We start from the raw sequence: 20,123 nt of genomic DNA, 5'->3' as shown, positions 1-20,123 counted from the left end.
CAAGTGACACGTTGGGGAGGTGAAGACAGAGGTCCAGAACAAAGCTTTTAATACACCTCAGTTGAGCCAGTCAGGAGGCAGAGATTTACAGCAGGTTGGCATCAAAGGTGAATAATCTGTTTCACTGAATTCAATGGCAGCCGACCAAGATGCATGTACGGGCTTGGCCCCAGCTACCCGAGAAACTACCTGGCTTTGTGGCTGTTGAGATCAGTTGGAACACTCTTGCTAAAAGCCTCTGGATTTGACCATCTGGGAGCCCAAGCAAGGGGTCCGGGCTGGGAGACTCAGATCGGGAACTCCCCTCTCCCGTTGGTCTGAGAGAGATATAAGGCCATCTGTTCACTCGGAGTGACTTTGCCCTCGGTACGGAGCTCACCCACAAAATAGCCCTGCGCCATTTAAGATCCAGATGGAGGGCAAACGTGTGAGCGCACTCGCTGCTCCAGCCCACGGATAGTGACCGAGACCGGGCTGTACTACAGCTCGGCACTCAGATCTCCTGTTGGAAAGTGGCTTCTGCCCTCTCTCCCCCAAACGCCTTTGTGCACATCGCCCTCCAAGGGCCGGATTGCTCACTCTGCATGGGGCAACGTTCATTTCACCTCCCGAAGCTTTTGCTGGAGAGGGACTTAGGGTTGAGTGAGTCTGTTAGTTGTTCAGCAGCTGATTTTGTCTTGTTTCTAAGAATGTGTGTCCATGCCCCAGGGACCAGTGTGATGGGTGCATAAAAAGTAATCCATACATATTCGATCCGACGGATTGAACCCGCTGTGGTGTTGTCCTCTGGAGAGGTTAAAAAATACTAAAGTCCTGATTCATCCTCAGGACTTCCTTAGCCGATCAAGACCAGACTGTTCTTATCTTTTTACACTTACCTATCACCCAGGAGGTGTGGGAGGTTAATTCAATTAATGTCTGTAAAAGCGTTTTGAGATCCCGGAATGTAAGTGGCGATTGGATTGCAGAAATTTGATTTATATAAATAAGAGCATGTGGATTTAGAGCAGAATGTAAATCCTACTGTTTGGTTTGATTTTGCTCTTGCTTTTTAAATTGAGGTTCTTCGTGAATCAACTTTGCTGATTTTGCGAAGTATTATATTTATTATAAAATATACTGGCTGAAATATAAAGAGCAGTATCCGATATCTACTTTCCCTAATTGTATAAATATTCTCAGTACCCGACACAGCGTTTTTATCCTGGGAAAGGAGGAATGATGCATCGACATTCTCAGTAGTCCTCAATAATGAGTGAACTATATATGTATAAATTGGTTGGCAAGGATAAATTTACAGTTATTTCCTTTTCTGTCACATTTTAAACGGCATGGAAGTTGTTTCAAGGCACTTTTCAATAACATTTCCAATCAGGAAGACGAGATTTGTAATATTTGGAAACCTAGTCACTGGAGTTATGGCTGAAATCGTTTCAAAGGAAAGGAACAATATCCTCGAATGGCCGGGTTTGCAGGGCTCAGATTATATTTCTGTTCATCAGTAAATGAGGGGAAGATCTGTTCTGAGAATTGGTCATTTAATCGTTGCATTTTTATTATTTTAAATCTCTGAAGCTTTGTGTTGTAGCCTTGCCTTTGTCTGTTATATGGACATCTGCAACACGGCGAAGCTATGCGAATTAGGAACTGAAATGAATCATTTGAATCAAATATTTTGATTTTCCCCCTTCTAATCTGCTGCAGATGCTGGCTCCTGGGTGGCAGTGATGCAGTGTCCTTGTCTTGCCTTGGAAGTGAAAACGTGTAAATGTTACATCCTTGATCCTGTTAAAAAAAAAATCCTTCGTCTTGCCCTTACTGTTACATACTAAGGAGTCGCCTTCACCTGGGGATAGGGGTCTACAGTTTGACTCGATGGGGTTTAAAACCCCAAAAGACGTCGGTTTGCTTTAATAGCACCGTTTCGGTTTCCGAGGAGGGAAAGCAAGGCAGCTGAACTGAATCACACACGTTGTGTCTTAATTGGGGTAGCAAAAGCCTAGAGAGATTTTTGCTGGTTCAGGTTAAACATTATTTGCACTTTTGTTGGAAAAGTGGCCCCTAGTGTGCAATTATGTCACATTTCTTTGGCTTTTACAATTGAATGCAGAACAGTAACCTCTTTGATTTATCCTAGACGGGGCAGACTCCCTCTTTTCCCCACTCCCTCCCTCCTTTTCTGTCTTCCCCCCTTGTTTTTTCTTTAGCCCTAGGAACTGTCACTCAATGTTTTTTACGCTCCCAACAGTTTCCAAAACAAAGAGTGGTGCCTGCAGCCTTCTATTGATTCAGTTGGATGCAACAGTATCTCTCTCACGCGGCGGCTCCCCAATCGGAGCTGCTCCGTTTGCCAGTGAGGGCAGGTCTGTTCCCTAAAAATTCCTCCCCTTGCCAATCTCCTAGAACCACCAGGAGGAATAAATCGAGGGATTTAACCTGACGCGGGTGCCCGCACGCACGATGCGGAGACCGTGCGAAGGACGGGGCTGTCAGGAGGAACTTTACCGCTCCTGCCCGAGGGGGCTTTTAGCTCTCTTTTAGGATTTGGGGGATTTCCTCCCCATCTTTAAAGGATCAGGCTTGAAGTTCCGCTCGGGAGGATCCAATTTGCTCCGGGATGGCTCTAAGCTCCCGAGCTCACGCTTTCTCCGTGGAAGCCTTAGTGGGGAAATCCGCAAAGAGGAAACTGCAGGACTTCAGAGATGAGAAACAACAGCATCGCGTGGAGAAGGGAGAGGAGGAAGGGACCGGCTGCAGAGGGGCCGGGAAAAGCCAGGGACCTGGTTAGTATCCCCGGCTTTTCCTCTTTAAATAACGTCTGGCATGAGCTGGCGCGGAGAGCCCCTTGGTGGCTAAAGGCTTCACGAACTCACGCAATACCGGTTCGGTTCCTCAAACTCCGCAGCCCGTCACCCAGCCGGGTCACGGGGAGAGGCTGCGGGGAGCCTGAGATCTGCATACATGCAAAACAACAGCCATAGAGTAAAGAACCCTCCCGAGCCTTCTGTCTGAGGTGCGGGAGCTGAGCCGCATCGACCAGCTGTTTCCCCAGCCGGGCAGCCCGGCCGGGGGAATAGAGACAACAATAGAGAACAGAGCCCGAAGAACCTGCCCGGGTGCTGCCCGCCAAACTTCCCGATCGTTTGAATCAACGCCCCGAACGCCCTGTCTCACCTGAGCCGCTTCCCGTTTCCTTTGCCAGCCAGCAACGAGAGAAGGGAGCGCGGCCCTCGGCTCACGTTTGACAGAAGGATTTGTGCCGGCCACGGAAAATAACCTTTGCTTTCCTTTCCCACCCCCGGGCCCTGCTAATCTCCAGGCGCTCGCGGGGATGGCGAGTCTGGATTTTAGCAATCCTAAATATTCTGTACAATAGATTAGCTACTTTACTTCCACCTCTGATGCAGTCCGTGTCCGGAGAGCCAGTGCCCAGGGTGGGGGCTCTGCAGGCTAATTCAGGGCCGGGGGTGGGGGGTGGGGGGGCTCATTTCTGTACATGTAAACTTGCTGAAGTGAGCTGTAGCTCACGAAAGCTTATGCTCAAATACATTGGTTAGTCTCTAAGGTGCCACAAGTACTCCTTTTCTTTTTGCTCTGAATAGGAACCGTGTAAATACTTCTCATTTCTGTTCCTGGCAGAAAAGAGACCTAAAGCAGACACATCGGCTTCTTTCTCAGCGAGCGCCGAAAGCCGAGACGCGAAGGATGATATCCACGTGGAACTGCAAGGCTCTGAACTCTGGAAAAGATTTCACGAGATCGGCACGGAAATGATTATTACCAAAGCCGGCAGGTATGGCAGAGCCAGGCACGCCTTGGGTGCTGTGTGGTTGTACGTAAATCATGGGTGATAGCCACAGGGTGTCTTCTGGCCCAAGAAAAACCCAGGTTCTTAAATACATTTGTTGTGCTTTCGATTGCTCGTACTAACGATTCAAAAACTACGCAGCTCTGGAGAGCGTTGTAAAATATGAATCTTTAACTGAATCCATTCATCAAACCCCTTTGTCAAAGATTTGGCAAGTGGACCAGAAGCAAACCATTCCGCAAGGGTTCAAAAAAAGTGTAGTATGCATTTATGCCTGTTAACTGGAATAGTAGCCTATACAATCTTCATACTTTAATGTTCCAGTATATCTCCTACAGACTATATTTGGTGTGTGTTTTCTCTTCAATATTTTAATCAACTCGAGTATTATCAATATCTATATGAACAACATTACAAATGTTAACAACAAATGAGGGTATGTAACCTAATGTTAGAAACCACGATCAGTGGAATTCTGTTTTACTATAGCCATCATTTTTTTTCCATGCATATACTTTAATATTTCCCATATAGTAGATCCTACGGCAACTGTTTATATACAGCTTAAATGTAACTTCCTTGTCTCTACGATCACCCGCGCATAACAGATCGGTTACTGCTCACGTTCTGTGTAGTGTTTTGTGCTAAGAGCGACAACCACCCAGAGGATTTCACTCCGAATATTTTCGGTACAATCCCGTTTCCCAGTCCCCGAAAGTGATTATTTTAAAAAAAAATCGTTGTCGACTTTTAAAGTGGGAGCTTTGTCCTGAAACTTTTTACTCCCGCCTTACAAGCTTCAAAGGAAAGAGGGAAAATAACGGGCTCCTTTCTGCATCCTGCAGGAGAATGTTTCCCTCTGTCAGGGTGAAAGTGAAGGGTCTGGAGCCAGCGAACCAATATTACGTCGCCATTGACGTGGTCCCTGTGGACTCCAAAAGATACAGGTAAAGAAACGGATCCACGCAAATGCCGCGCTGCGTTTTACAGCGAAAACAGAGCAGCCTGCACCATGCCCATTCATTACAATAACTAGCTGATGACCCACCACAAGCAAAGGATCCCACAGTCCGCCCGCTATCGCTGCTGAGTGGGATCTCAAAACAAGCGGACACCCTCCCCCTCCCTCCCCCCACACTTGCAAATAGCGCAAGCCCCCTCCCCATCTCATTGCGGGGAAACTCCCTAGCGCCCAGCCTCTGAGCGGCGGCTCCCCCACACTGGTGTCCTGCGTCAGTTTCACTCACGCGTTTCAAAGCGCGCCCCGCTGCCTCTCTGCGCAGCAAACTCACCCGGGAGCGTTTGATCGCCTCGGGCATCTCTGCGCTTGACCGAGGCCTCTTGCGGCTCCGTAGGATGCCTCGCCTGTCTGTTCCCTTGACCATCCCTGCCCCAGGCGCGCCCCGCCCCCCGCTCCCCCCCGGGCAGGGCAATGTGTCCAGTCCCCAACCCCTTGGCAGGTGCCTTGTGGCCTGGAGCCCCCGAGGGTGCTGGGGGGAGGGAGCCGAGGGTGCTGGGGTGGGGGAGTCAGCTCCACGGGTCTGTGCGGCTTGCCCAGCAGTCACCGAATGACAGGGGGTGTCAAAGGGACACGGGGCAGGGGGTGATCGCCGCCCGGAGGGGACAGGCCCTGGCTTCCGAGTAACAAGGGCAATTTCACTGGGGGGGGGAGTGGGGGTGTATGTGGAAAGATTATCGGTATCAACCGGAGAGCGAGGTTCAGAGCCGGCCTTGCTTTGGGTGCAACAGCGAAGTGACCCAACGACAGACACAACAAGCCGCCTTGCCCAGGGCACCCCCCCGAGCAATAAACCTGCAGGCACTGGGGGGGGGCAATTAAACTAGCGCCCCCGGGGCTGTGTGCCGGCCGGCCAGAGGGGCTCGGGGCTCCCGGGGACTATCCCACCGCCCAGTAACAAGAGCTGAGAACGGGTTGGGAACCTAAGCCCAGGAAGGAAAGGGGGGGGTTGTTCCTCACCTGGCCCCCCCTTCTTCCCCCCCGGGTGACGAGGCGGAGGCAGACACAGCGGCGGGAGCAACTGATAACTCCGACTGGTTGTTGTTGTCTTACGATTTGCAGCCCTTCAGAAACACATTTGTTTTAGCGGGCGCACAGGGCGAGTGTCTGTGCAGGGCGGAGAGCCCGCGGGGGTCCCGCTTCTCCTTGCCAGGCTTCCCCCCCCCCGGCCCCCGCGCCGCCAGCCCTGGAGGGATGGGTGAGGCAGGGAGGCTGGAAGCCGACCCAGCTGCAGGGTTTCCCCGTGCCGGGCGCGGACACATCCCTGCATCGGCCCGGCTGGGCACAGCCTGGCTTGGGAAACGAGCTCCCCCGCTGGGCCCTGAGCGCTGCGCGGCCCGGGCTGGGAGCCGGCGGAGCGCTCGGGCGCGGATCTCACTCAGCGGCGCAGATCGGTTTCCTCTGCGGCTGGCCTCCGGAAACAGGGGCCAGCCCCACCCTGCCGCGCCCCCGGGGGCGGGAGCCCCAGGCCCCCCCTCGGCCCGGCTCCCGGCCCGGGGTCCTGCTATTGTCCTGCCGTTCTAGGTACGTCTACCACAGCTCCCAGTGGATGGTGGCTGGGAACACAGACCACTCCTGTATAACGCCCAGGCTCTATATCCACCCGGATTCCCCCTGCTCCGGAGAGACCTGGATGAGGCAAATCATCAGCTTCGACAGGGTGAAACTCACCAACAATGAGATGGACGACAAAGGGCATGTAGGTGTGGATTTAGCCCGGTTCCCGTCCTGCAGGTGGAGGGAGGCGGGCAGGGGTAGCCCCCTCGGGAGGCGGACACTCCCCCCGCCCTTTCAGCTCTTTTGGGGAGGGCTCCGGTGGATGCAGCCGCATTCTCGATCTACTCTCCCCCGACTCTCATGCACAGCCCGGTTTGGTCCCGTGCCTGCACCGCCTGGGGACTGAGCCCCTAAACCAGGGCTGGAGAGAATGGCCACTTGCCCCTGGACGGGCAGAGGGGGGAAGGGGTGTATCCGGCCGCAGTGCCGACTGGGGGATGAACGCACCTGAACAGTGTGGGGGGGGGCTTTCCTTCGCTGTCCCTGGGCCTCCTTGTCCCTTGGGGATCCCGCTTCCAGTCTGTGGCTGGATCCGGGGCACACGCTGCCAGGGGAAACTGAGGAAAGAGGGACTGATCAGGAACCGCGCTGGGAGCTCCTGGCCCCCCTTGGGGCGAGGCCAAGACCCAAAAGACGCCACGTGTTTTTCAGGGGAGTCAGATGCCAGCCAGGGAAGCCCCATGCGGAATCAGTGTGTGTCCCTAAGCACCAGCCTGAGTGAGACCCGTTATTCCAAGTGCCCCGCACCTTGCAGAGATCGGGAAGGAGGGTTATGGCCGCACACAAGAGCCGCAACTTTACAGCCTGTCCACTGCAGTCATTCGTGACAGAAAGCGCCTAAATCCTAGGAAATATCCCGCACTCAGCTGCAATCTGTCCCTTTCTTCTTGATTTTCGAGATCACAGTTCCTATCCGGATGGGGGGGGGGGTGTTGTTTCCCCCCTAATATTGCACGAAGAACGATAGAGCAGTTTGGGTCACCGGAGAGCCGAGCCGTTGATTTACGCGGGGGGGAAGGTTTGCCGGTATTTGCAAAATAAAACAAACGGGGCTTTAGGAAAGCAAAATGGACCCCCCCACACACACACATACACCCCCCCCCCCCGAATCTTCCCAGAGGCGAACGCAAATTTGAGTTAACTAACGCGGTGTTTAGAGTCAGGACAGATTTCGAGGCAGTTGGTTCAGCTCGGAGAACGGGAGCAGGAGAGAACTACTTGGCTGTTGCTAATGGGAGAAGCCTTTCAGCCGGCGACAGGGGTTCTCTCGTCCCTTTCTGCGCAGAGGGGAGAGCTGCTCACCCTCTTTCCCTTGTAATTTACAGATTATCCTGCAGTCCATGCACAAATACAAACCGAGAGTGCACGTGATTTTGCAGGATTCCAGATTTGATCTGGCCCAGATCCAGTCTCTGCCGGCGGAAGGCGTTAAAACCTTTTCATTTAAGGAAACCGAATTCACCACTGTTACGGCTTATCAAAACCAGCAGGTAAAGCGGCCCCGGGGAACAGGGAGAGCGCCCGAGCTTTCCTGCCCTGCAGCCCGGCTCGGAGCTTCACCTTTGCTGGGTTCCCGGGAAACAGAACCGCAGCTGGAATCCTGGATTTTTAACTTTGTTTTTTTTTTACTAATTTTGAGCATGTTTCATAACACACGCTAGGATGTATTACGGCCTCTTACTGCCAGCTCACGCGGGGCTGCTATTTTCAGTAAGAAATCCCTGGAGACTTGCTCTCCCCCGGGCGTTGACCACAATAATGTAATAAATACTAATTGTATTTAGAAAAGTCCTGATGCTGCGAGGTGCTGAGTCCTATTTCTATTGACTTCAGCACCTTGTAGGACCTGGCACTGCTCTCACGGACTGCCACAGCGCCAGGGGAGCTAGGCGATGCTTTATAATAAACAACGCGGTACAGTGTTATGGAAATAGAATTAAAACATGTGCACAAAACTGCAGATAAAATAAATAGAAGGGAATCTTGTTTAGAAAATACCAAAGGGAAAGGAACTCAATCTGCATGAGATTAAGGAATCATCGTCATCATCATAATTAATAAGTGCTGCTTTAAAGTGCATAGGGAGGGAAGGATATTTATAAACGAAACAACTGCCATATTGGGCTAAATCTTGCCCTTACATTCCATTGAAGTCAACAGGGCTATCTGTAGGATTCAGGAAAGCAGATTTTAATCTAAACAATATAATTCAATATAACAATCAGCAGAAGAGAGGATACTATACCCCTCTTATATAATTTTAATCCGACTTTCACCTGGCCTTATTTACTCACTACAGTTATTTGATTATTTTAATTTTTTAATCTGTAGATTACCAAGCTGAAAATAGACAGGAATCCCTTTGCTAAAGGATTTAGAGACCCTGGGAGAAACAGGTAATTGTTATAAATTGTTAACTACAAATTCTGTACATTCTCCTGTGTAAAAAGATCTACGCTCTGTTTCATACTACTTTTAATTTACGATTTGAAATGACTTTGTTAACTAACTGGAAAGAAAGAAAAGAAAGAAGACTTTAGAATATTTATGCATTCTTTCTTTATGAAAGATATCTAGTAAGGCAGGAAGTCCACAAATGTAATTCTCTGCAGGAGCCATATCCATCAAGTCACTGAATTCCAAGTTCTACTTTATAGGGGAGTGCTGGATGGACTTTTGGAAACATATCCATGGAGGCCACCACTTACTCTGGATTTTAAGACCTTTGGTGCAGAAACCCAAGGTGAGTTTTGAATCTTCAAGTGGTTTCTAAGGTGTAAACAAAAGATTAAGTGTAAAACAGAAATGACATGGAAATGTGCATGTGTGAAATGACATTAAGAGGATGCCATCCTAGGATTGAAAGGATGATGGATGAAAGGATTAGAATTCAAATTTACTGACTCTGTCCTTTCTTGGTGTTATGTTATGTTTAATAACAACTATCTAGCTGATTGTTTCTGTGAGCAAGGCAATATTTTAACATTAACTCTTTATTAATTTTCAAATCAAATGACATTGAAGAATAAACAAATATCTAAAAAGAAGAAAAAGGACAAGAAAGTAACTATATTAAATCAATAATAACAACAACTCGTTTAGGGACAGCTACTTCAGGCCCAGATCCTGCAAAGAGCTGTGCCCAGGAGGATCCTTGCACCATTTCATTGGGGCTCCATACAGATGCAAAATCCTACCCTTCTGGAGCTTATTGTCCATTTGAAGCCTTAAAGACCTTCTATCACATTATGTTTTTTCTGGTGACTAAAGGTCATCTTGAGATGCTTGAGTTAATGCCATCATATTTGAACATCTGGTGGTGGGACATTTTCAGTGAAGGACCCTTTGCTATAAAATTCATTCCCTCTGCTGGTCTAATACAGTCTGAGCCCTTGGGTGTGAAGTCTGTATTCTTTCCATGATAATGTGTCAATTAGCTAATTATTTAGGACTATAATTAATGTATTTTAGCATTGTGTATAAACTTAAAGATTTTGATAAGTCCATGTATTATATCTAAAAATAAGAGTACATACAATAAAATAAATATTACACAGAGGAAGTGGGTAGATACCAAACAACATTCTGTAGACCTAACTCTACATACCTTGTGCAAGGAAGACTCCTGTAGAAATCAATTTAAGGAGTATAAAACTTGCCCCAGGAACATTGTAGTAATGCTTTAATGTACATTAACCATTCAACTGTAGCTGAGAATACTGAAACAGGATTCACACCTATAACTTGTATGAAAAAATATTATTCAACTGTTTTAGAGGGATATTTAGAATAGATTTGTTATTTTGCTATCTTGTCACAAAATCCATAAATTTCTTGTGATTGTCCATTCCATTCTAGAAAATTATCTTGAAATAGGATCATAATAATATTTAATGATATTTTCTATGGTTTGCTACTCTTCTTTTTTGGATAAACAAAATCCAGTGTTTAAATAGTAAAGAAGATGATACAATATCTAGAAATTATCAATAATAGGACATTTAACTGCTGCAAAATTGCAAATAAGTGTTGCAAGATTTTTCAAATAATAATTATCTCCATTGAGAAGTTATTTGTTTGGAGCCCAATCCTGCAGAATTTACACAGGAAAAATGTCCACTGGAAGTTTTGCTCGAAGAATGACTGCTCGTAGAGCCAGATGAAAAATTGTGACTCTACCATTGGAAAACACTTAAAAAAAAAAAGAAAAAGACTATGCTTATCAATTTAACACAGCCATTAACCTTAGGAAGAATTTGAAGATTTCTGTATTGTGGCATGTACATCCCATGTTATCTCAAAATGTGAATAGTTCCTATTTTATAAGATCAAGAACTGAACATACGTAGACATAGAGGCTACACACATAAATATTGTATAGAATTAATGATGGTGTGGGATGTTATAAAAGGTTTATTAGCATGAGTTTTGGATGGCTGCATTACACATAAGCAGCCTTAAGCAAAAGATCACTAATGCTGTTCAGAAGTTTGTAATGCTAGAAATAGCCCTAAAGGAGATAGATTAGTGGGCAGAATGCACGCAAGATGGTAAAAGGTGCATGATGAATGTCATTTATGATGTGCATTTCATAGAAGTGCCAACTTTCATGGGTTTTATTGCTGGTCCCATGATATTTAGAGCTCTTCTTAATGGCCAATTTCCTGGACTCATATGAACATATCAGAATCTCAGCTTTCATTTAAATAAAAATAAGTTTCTAGACATCATTGTGGTAGAGAAAAGGCTGAAAACACACATCCTTAGGGCTTAAAACCTAGAAGGAAAATGGTTTATTTTAAAAATCTCATGATTTTTTAAGACAATTTCATGATTTTTTTGGGTCCAACTGACTTTTGAACACTGAGAATATGGATATCCCTTCACTTATATGATATGGGCACACACACATACATTATGATACATGTACGTACAGCTTGGTCTAAATACCCATTGTATTCAATGGGAATAAGATCAGGTCTAAATATTTGTACTGCAAAGAAAGCTAAGTGACCCATGAAAAGTTTTTCAGTGACTTGTTGCAGTGATTTGCTATGCTCTACTTGCATTTCTGAAACACTGACAATGTGTCCATTAGCTACTCCTAAATAGGACTTGCATTTTTTTTGTTAATAATTTAATTTAATAATTTCAGAACATGACAAGGCCCTCTAGACTAAACATGCCTACATAGATCCATCTGAACTGTAGAGCAGCTTACGGATGGGCAAGAACTTTCACATTCCAAAAGTTAACAGACCTGCCAAGGAATGGTGCACAATTGATAGTGACACACAGAGAGCGTAGATTAAATGAATACTATAGATGCTGAAAAATTCTCAGCAACAGTCTATTTACAGTACCTAATAAAAATGCTTAACCAGATTTGCAGTATTATTTTATTCATTTCTCACTCCACAAAATCCAAAGATCTATTGGAAACCACTTCATGTACATTTTAAGGAGCATTTTAAGTTTATAATAATATTCTACACACTGTCCCCTACTTAGTCGGATAGGGACTACTTGTGCAAGTTGAGATAATGATCTTGCCATCACAAATGTGATCTTACATTGCTTAAATTGCCTGTAAAACACTATAGTATTAATGAGAATTAGGGAGGAGGAGGAGGAGGAGGAGAATAGGTCCTTTCTGTTGCCTGCCCCTTCTCCCATTGAATCAATATTAAAACAGCAATTGACATCAATGTGAAAAAGATGATGCCCTTAATGTGCAAAAATATGCCATCATTCCTGCAAATACATACATGATATGGTCTGCAGTTAATCTGAGAACAAAAATAGTTTCTACATTGCATCACTTCTTAAACCTTCACATTATATCAATCTCATATACTGACAGCTAAAAAGTATAGACTATCAAAAGATTCCTTATAGACCATTACACATAAAACCTGACCAGATCATGTCTTGCATACATGACTTTGAATTATAATGTAAATGAAGAAAGATCCTAAACATGTCAGAACCATTTTACAAATGTGACAAAAAGCAACTGGGGATCTTTTTCATGCCAGCATTAATACATATAAATAAATGAGAAAAAAGTAGACCCAAATTTTGTGGTATAAGGTGCAATGGAGCTGTGCTAATACATCTGCAGAAGAAGAATGGAGCTTTTAAATGATGCCATCTTAAAATAGTGTCAGTTTAGTAACAGGAATACACATTGCTCTGCAATGTTTCACTGTCAAAGCAACCATCTCTCCTTAGTTTTTATCCTTGAACTTACATAGGAGGAGCTGAAAACTTGTGCTGAACAATGGCGTTACACACCAGTAACCTAATAAATAAGTGGATGTTGTTTTTCTAATAAATTTATGAAAGCAATCATTAATCCACTTCAGAAAATAGGATGTTAAATTGAAAAGAATGTTTAAAGTTGTTTGAAAAACAGTGATTAAAGATGTCTTATAAACTGCAGTGGAAACTAAATAAAATAAGTCAATTCCTGTGATCGGGGTCCAAGGCAAAATTTCCATTAATGCTGAATAAGAAGTATTTCTATTGCCAGGAAAACCCCTGGAAATAACAAGGAAAATAGAGCACCTTAAACATGACACTGTTTGTTTATAAACAGAAGAAGGGAATTGATTATACATAGAGGTCTGATTCAACAAGGTATTTAAGCATATGTGTGAGTTTCAGCACCTAAGAAGTTCCAATCAAGTTACTGGGACAAAAAAAAGAGAAATGCTAATGATATAATAAGATATGATCAATATACAGAATGTTGCTTAATATTGTTAATGTTGTACTAAGACATGTACCTATACATGTCAAGACAATGTAATTTAATGTCTTATTGTAAATGACCCAAATATCACTAAATAAAATCTTTCCCGGTTCCTGCCTCAAAAAAGTTAATGTGAGTAGTCACATGCTTACACACACATGCATGATTACCTTGCTGAACTGGGGCCTAGATAACAAAGATATGATGCATAATTTATGGATGGCTCTTGCCATAGTCTTGCTTGCAGAATTCCCTTTGGAGTCAGTAGCTATTTAGATGAAAATGATAGCAGGCTACATTGACTTCAGTGTGGTCAGGATTCCACCCATAATTCTTATTCGTTAACATCCAATAGCATCATTTTGATGACTTTTGCTTTTATTTTTAGATGGAAGTTCTGGTTCTTCACCTACGGCCTCAAGTGGTGGGACGCCATCTCCTCTGAACTCCTTGCTTTCTCCATCTTGCTCACCTCCTACGTTTCACTTGTCAGCAAGCAACATTGGAGGGTCATGCCCTGAAACATATCTACATAATCTCAATTTGCCCCTTTACTACAAGATTTGTCCGACAAGCCTTTTGAGACAACAGTCACTTGTATTTCCAAGCCACGAAAAACTGGGAGGCACCAATCCACATGTTTTACCCCACTTCATGGTGGATGTGCCTGTGCTATCTTCCCTTGGCATAACAAATCTGAAAAATGGTAAATCTGAAGACTTAACTGGGCAGTGTCTACAAGTACCCAGTTCTGCTAATCAAATGTTGTATGGACTACATGCATCTGGAAACATTTTCCCATCAAGTCCCATTGCTCGGGAAGCACTTAATTGTTCTTTACATTCTCCATATGGCTTGTATGGTTATAACTTTTCTATGCCATCTAGACTGATGAACACAACAAGCCATTTCAAAGTGAATGACAGCATTCCGACTTCTTTTAGAGGTGGCAGATGTAATCATTCTAACTGGCACTCAGCAATTAATCATTGCCTCTAATGGAACTATAGAACATTTCTAATGCAGTGACATGTAAGCAAGTCTTTTCTTCAATCATTCCTAAGGTTTACTGATTATTGTATATAAAGTGCTTCATAATCCAGGAGTGACCTGCCTAGATATTTAACATTTCATGTGCAACTAGGTTGTAAAAAATGTTCTGAGCATGGGGGACAACAAAATAGCCAACAACAGAGAGATGCCTTTTGGTAAGAGTTATTTATGTAATGTTCATAGGATAGGTGCAAACTTTACATTCACCCTTTTAATCTTTGCACTTTGCAGCAGGAATGAACCTCAGTGTTAAGGAGCAACTAAGTATAATAAATGTGCAGTACTATAAACATTATTTTCATGAAACTCTTTATCTAGCTTCCCCTTTAGTTACCTTGAAGATGAAGGGCTAGCTTCTGCTCACCTTACTTGAGTTGTCCTACTGATGTTAATGGGACTATCTGAGGCCCTGATTTAGCAAACCATCCCTATTCAGCTATGTGCTTAAGCCCATGCTTAAGACCTATTGACTTTATGGGGCATACTTAGAGCGAAGCAAGCATCTTGCTGCCTCAGGACCTGAATGAACCAGCTTAGCAGGATTTGGTCCCAAATCTAAACATTAGATGTTGAAGGAAGCAAAAACTGACCAAACGTCCAAGGGCTTGATTATTCCTGGCCTGGAGTGGTGGGAAAAGGGTGTCTGATGAGAGGAGGGTACAAAGAGCCTTCCTGACCCTGTGTGTGCCCCTACACAGCACAGTCTGCTCATTATGCTTTCCTAAGGACTCCGCTAGATAATGCTGAAAGTGGCACTAGCCTGTCCCAAAGTGGGCAGGGAGGACAGGGAAGGGCCATGTCTGCCTTCACTTTGGCCAGCTGGTCCCCATAAGGGGAGCTCAGGAAGCAGATCTCAGAGCTCCAGGAAACATTGAGCCTAAGTGAGACAAAACTCTTCCTGAAGCACTTGCTGGGGCAGTGCTCATCTGCATCTCCTCCAACCCCTCGGGCATGAAGGAAAATAGGAATTGCCAGACTGGATCAGACCTACAGCCCATCTAGTCCATTATCTTCTCTCTAACAGGGACCAGCATCAGGTGCTGCAGAGAAAGGTATAAAAACCCTACAGCAGTCAGCTATGGGGTAATCTGACCCCCATAGAGATCTCATACTGATCCCTAAGAGCTAGCGATTGATAAACTCTGAAGCATGAGGTTTTAATTCCCTCCCAATTTTTTTTTTTAGCATTAACTGTTCTAACTCTGGATAGTCTTGTTACCCACGTAAATATTCTCCACCCCGCAAGGGCACAATATAACGCTAACAGTTATCCACAATTGGAAGCATGCTGTTTATTTTTCTTTACTTGATGTATGTTCAGGCCCTTCCTGAAGTCAGTTGATTTGTACGTCTAACTTGATATATAATAGACATTTGCAGAGAATATTTGACAGGAATTAGCCACGTTGTGGAATTAAAATGAGAGAGAGAGAGAGAATCCTGAATTTACAAACATAAAAATGAAAAGGAATACTTGTGGCACTTAGAGACTAACAAATTTATTTGAGCATAAGCTTTCGTGAACTACAGCTTACTTCATCGGATGAGCTGTAGCTCACGAAAGCTTATACTCAAATAAATTTGTTAGTCTCTAAGGTGCCACAAGTACTCCTGTTCTTTTTGCGGATACAGACTAACACGGCTGCTACTCTGAAATATAAAAATGGTACTACATTGCAAATACACGTGGATTTAAGACTGAAAAGTTATTGGCAAAATTCTATTTTTACTCTCATTCATAAATTGTTGTGAAACTAGACCAAAACAGGAGCTGTTTAAATAACACAGTTTAAAGATTTACTGTCACAGGACTTTGTTAAAATGAAATTGCATTCCGGAGATTGGTAGACTTAACTTTTCCTGCTGGTAGAGCTGCCTGTGACCTAGTCACAAAACTCTCATATATATCAATAAGAGATGAGTACTTAGGGTATACATAACTCTATTAAATTGATATCAAAACAGTTAGTAATATTGCAAAAAGGAGGATATCTGTATTCTAATGTTATTTTTTAGCAATGTCTAGGATTTTTTTTAATTAAAAGTGAAACATTGCAATGAAGCACTGTTTATAACTAAATGTCGTACAACCACCTTCACGCATAATGGGACAATTCCTGGCTGCTTTACTCATATGAGTAGTTCCATTGAAGACAATGGACCAGGTTTTGCCACATTGGTATCACAGAGATCAGAATCTTTGTTCATCAGGAGTGCTCACGAGAATAACAGGAGCAAGACATGGTCCTAAATCTTGAATATATTACTGGGGGAGCAGGAGGAGGATCTTCTAGATCAGTCATTTTTTTCTGGGTGGATGCAAATGGTAAATCCCAAATTCCACAATAACAGTAGTGATTAAATAAAATATTACAATTATGATAGATTTGAAGTTGTGGAACAAAACTGGTATTTGTCCACTTAAAATAATCGATTGAAACCTAAGCTATAAATTTTTGGCATAGATGACTTTATGAAAAAGTATCATTTAAATCTGGATCAAATAAATTATATTTTTATTTCCTAGAGCTGAGCGAACAATTTATTTGACAAAATCACCCTCTTTTTCCATTCACAGAATGTATGACATAAACAGAATATGATTTTCTCAAATGTATTTGTTATTTGATTAACTTTTTTCCACTTTTTTTTTAACTTTTAAAATTAGCAATCTAACATTTGAGTTGTATTGTTTAATTACAATCATTCTTATGAGTCATGTTATATTGTTTATGGTTCCTGATTGGATACAGCTAATTCAAGTTCCTGTTGTGAATACAAACGGAAAACAAATTTAAAATTAAGTTTTTCATAAGCAGGCAAGCATAACTTTTGTGTTCCTTGAGCATTCCAGGAAAACCGGATCATGCAATTATTTGCAGAGAGCAAAAAAGAGAATGGAAACATCGCTAATCAATAGTTTAAAATGAATATTTATGGGACATTTTTGTTGTGCTCATGCAGCTCTATGTGGTGGTGCAATTGTTGGCAAACTTTCAATGACTATAAGATACTTCAACTAAATTCAAATGTACATTTCATTGTAAACTGGCAACATCTGGTATGAGCTAAAACCTATTCACCTTACTCCCTCCTAGAGCGACTTCAGTGGTATAGCATGAGGAATTTGGGCCATAGAGTGAATATTCAATACAGTGAGCCAGATTTTGTTCTTGGCTACAAGTGTGAAATACCACTGGCTTTACCCTTCAGGTCTGAGCTGAAAGAAAAACTAGATTTGTTAGATGTATAAAGGATATAATAAGAATAAGAATAAACTCTGTAGGCAAGATTTTAGGCTCTAGATGATGTGAATTTCTTTAACTGTTTTTTCTCTCCCCTTGCCTTTAGCTCTTAATTTTATCATTTCAAACACCAGTTCTGCTCCCATTTACTTGCTCTGGTGGTAGCACTGTAGAACATGGAAGGAGCGAGGCTCCTGATCTGGCTCCCACAGAAGACAATGGAAAACCCCCATTGACTTCAATGGGAGGCCTATGAGTGGGCTTCACTGGTTCTAACTCACTGGGCCACAGGTATAAGGTACTTATAGAACGAGATATTGGTAGGAATAGTTTTATCCAAAAAGGAATCAACACTTTGAGTGAAAGTGTCTGGAGAATATTATGCACTTTACACATATTAGAAAGGTGAAGGAGAAAAGGCTTCTGATTGGTGTGATATTGAACTAATGATTCAAGAACCATATGAAGTACTTTTTAACCCACCCCTGTTGAGCAGTTTTTAAATGTAATTCTGCTGCTGTCACTGTTCCACCAAAAAGTTTTGTGGACGTTTGCAGATTTTGACTCTGCTGCTGGACAAGTGATTGATAATACATAGACAAGGCACGGGAGTGGGGGGAGGGGGATGCCACATTTTGATCCTTATATAGCAGGCATTATATAGGCAGAGAAGCCTTTCAAAACCCTAACAGCTGACCAGACTGGAATAAATGACCCAAGGTTTTCGACCTGTGGCTAGACGTTTCTGCTTAGGTGGCAAAACTCTGGCTAATTATGCCAGGTCTGATTTTCTTCGCTCTTACACCAGTTATACAGCATAGGCTTGAATGGGATTACTCTTGATTTACACTGGTATAAATGAGAGGAGAATCAGGTCCTTTGATTTTAGAACATCTAATGTATTTTTCCCATTTCACTGAATGGCACCAAGGCCATTTTATTCACATTTCACTGTTCTCTCTAGCTCTATAATGATTCTTTCTAAAGATTCACCAGTTTATGACAAAGGCCTTGAGAATTCTGGCCCCATATCAATGAAGGTGCTTACTGAAGTCCACTAACATGGCACATGCTGGGCTTACTCCATGTACAGTGTAGCTATTGGAAAGGGTGTGATTTGAGCTTCCCTGTGGACAACGGGAGGACATTTCACAATCTGTGGAGTCCATGCAGGTCAGAAAACCAGAATTCCAATCAGGCTGTGAATAGCTAGCCAAGGAGACACTATCCGGATGCAAAGGGTCCAACTTTTGATAAACTGGAGAGTGCCAATTGGAACTAACAGCTACATTTGTAATAGCCATGATGGTATTTTTGCCAGAATTTTAACACCATTGTATATATGGTTTTGTTTATAGTAGAAAAGCTATGTCCAAATGATCAATGATGACTTACAAGTTTCCTTTTAGTCTTACTGTTTTAAACTGCTACTAGTGATAACTGAGTGACAGAACATGAGAAAATGAATTACCACCATTACTTCAAATATTCATAATAGTAAATCTTTTTTTTTTAAAATATGCAAACGGGATGAATGAAAGACAACTTCAAAAGGACCATATGTCCATAACATGCAGGTATATTCTATATACTGTACCAGTGAAGTTCTTTTCTTTACTATTATGTGGATATACATGACAAGTGCAAAACTTCCAACTTTCTAGCCTCGGTCAGTGGATTGAAAATAAAATAAACATAAAAATACTGTGTGGGTGAATAAAATAGGGAGGGAAATACATTTCTCAAAAGCTGAAACTTATTCCACAATTTAAAATATTGTTAATTCAACCTTAGATTCAAAGCTATTCAGAAATATCTGATTATATTTATAGTACTCAGTGAATTGAATTGACAATACTGAAAGCACTGTTTTTATACTCCACTTTGGAATATGCTACATTTGTGTTTAGAAACCTCTTCTTCAATGAGACAAAATAACAACAGTGTTTGTGAATCCAACTGTAGTTTACCAATTGGTTTCACCAGAATTTAATATGTTTACTGGCTATGTTTAAAATAAGTGAAATGCATCGTTTGAACATTGGTGGTAGTTGCTTTGATATAAGTGCCTTAGTATATATTTTATCTTCTAAGGTTTGGGCTGCAATTAGATGATAATTTGTATTAAAATTATATATACAAACCTGGATTGGATGGCAATATAAAACAGACAATTAAATATATAAAACACTTGAAACATATCCAGTATTAAACTTATTTGCATGTGTGGTTTCGGCCATTTCAGACATGTTGTTCCAATAAAGTTATAGAAAGGAAAAGGGCTAGTATAACTTCCTCCAAAAGTTTCAGATGTTCATGTTTACAAATTTGTACTGCACATTAATATGTAAACATACTCTATTGGGAACAGATGGATATACAATATTTACATGTTCTTTTTTCTTACTTCATATATATATATATATATATATATATATATATATATATATATATATATATATATATGCTGGTTTTGTCTCTTAAAGCACCTGAAAGATGTATTGACTATTTAAAAAAATATGGATGCAAAACAAGCCAAATCATACCACATTAAATTGTTATTTTAATTTTCTTGTATTGCGGTCATTTATTTGTCTAATATATGGCCTCATTTTTTATTTTCATCAATATCAGTTTGAAGATAGTGTGCACTGACAAGGATAATGATCGCTACTGATGCTTTTC

General features: G+C 42.6%; 1 protein-coding gene across 1 annotated transcript; it reads left to right on the top strand.

Moving 5' to 3' along the window:
• Positions 1-2,496: 2,496 nt before the first annotated feature.
• On the top strand, positions 2,497-19,806 carry TBX22 (T-box transcription factor 22). Its single transcript, XM_038416860.2, has 8 exons — positions 2,497-2,783; positions 3,640-3,793; positions 4,654-4,755; positions 6,351-6,525; positions 7,709-7,873; positions 8,715-8,779; positions 9,041-9,126; positions 13,529-19,806. The coding sequence occupies exons 1-8, from the start codon at positions 2,618-2,620 to the stop codon at positions 14,137-14,139; spliced, it is 1,524 nt and encodes a 507-aa protein (XP_038272788.1). The 5' UTR covers positions 2,497-2,617; the 3' UTR covers positions 14,140-19,806.
• Positions 19,807-20,123: the final 317 nt, after the last annotated feature.

This window comes from Dermochelys coriacea, chromosome 9 (assembly GCF_009764565.3).
Source record: "Dermochelys coriacea isolate rDerCor1 chromosome 9, rDerCor1.pri.v4, whole genome shotgun sequence".
NCBI lineage: Eukaryota > Metazoa > Chordata > Testudines > Dermochelyidae > Dermochelys > Dermochelys coriacea.
Note: the sequence above shows the minus strand (reverse complement) of the source record. Positions and strands in the feature narration are given on the sequence as shown.

Excerpts from the sequence above, each read along its gene's own strand:
- TBX22 (XM_038416860.2), top strand. The coding sequence starts at position 2,618 with ATGGCTCTAAGCTCCCGAGCTCACGCTTTCTCCGTGGAAGCCTTAGTG. Across the intron at positions 2,784-3,639 it reads CGGGAAAAGCCAGGGACCTG|AAAAGAGACCTAAAGCAGAC; the intron begins GTTAGTATCCCC and ends TGTTCCTGGCAG. Across the intron at positions 7,874-8,714 it reads CGGCTTATCAAAACCAGCAG|ATTACCAAGCTGAAAATAGA; the intron begins GTAAAGCGGCCC and ends TTTAATCTGTAG.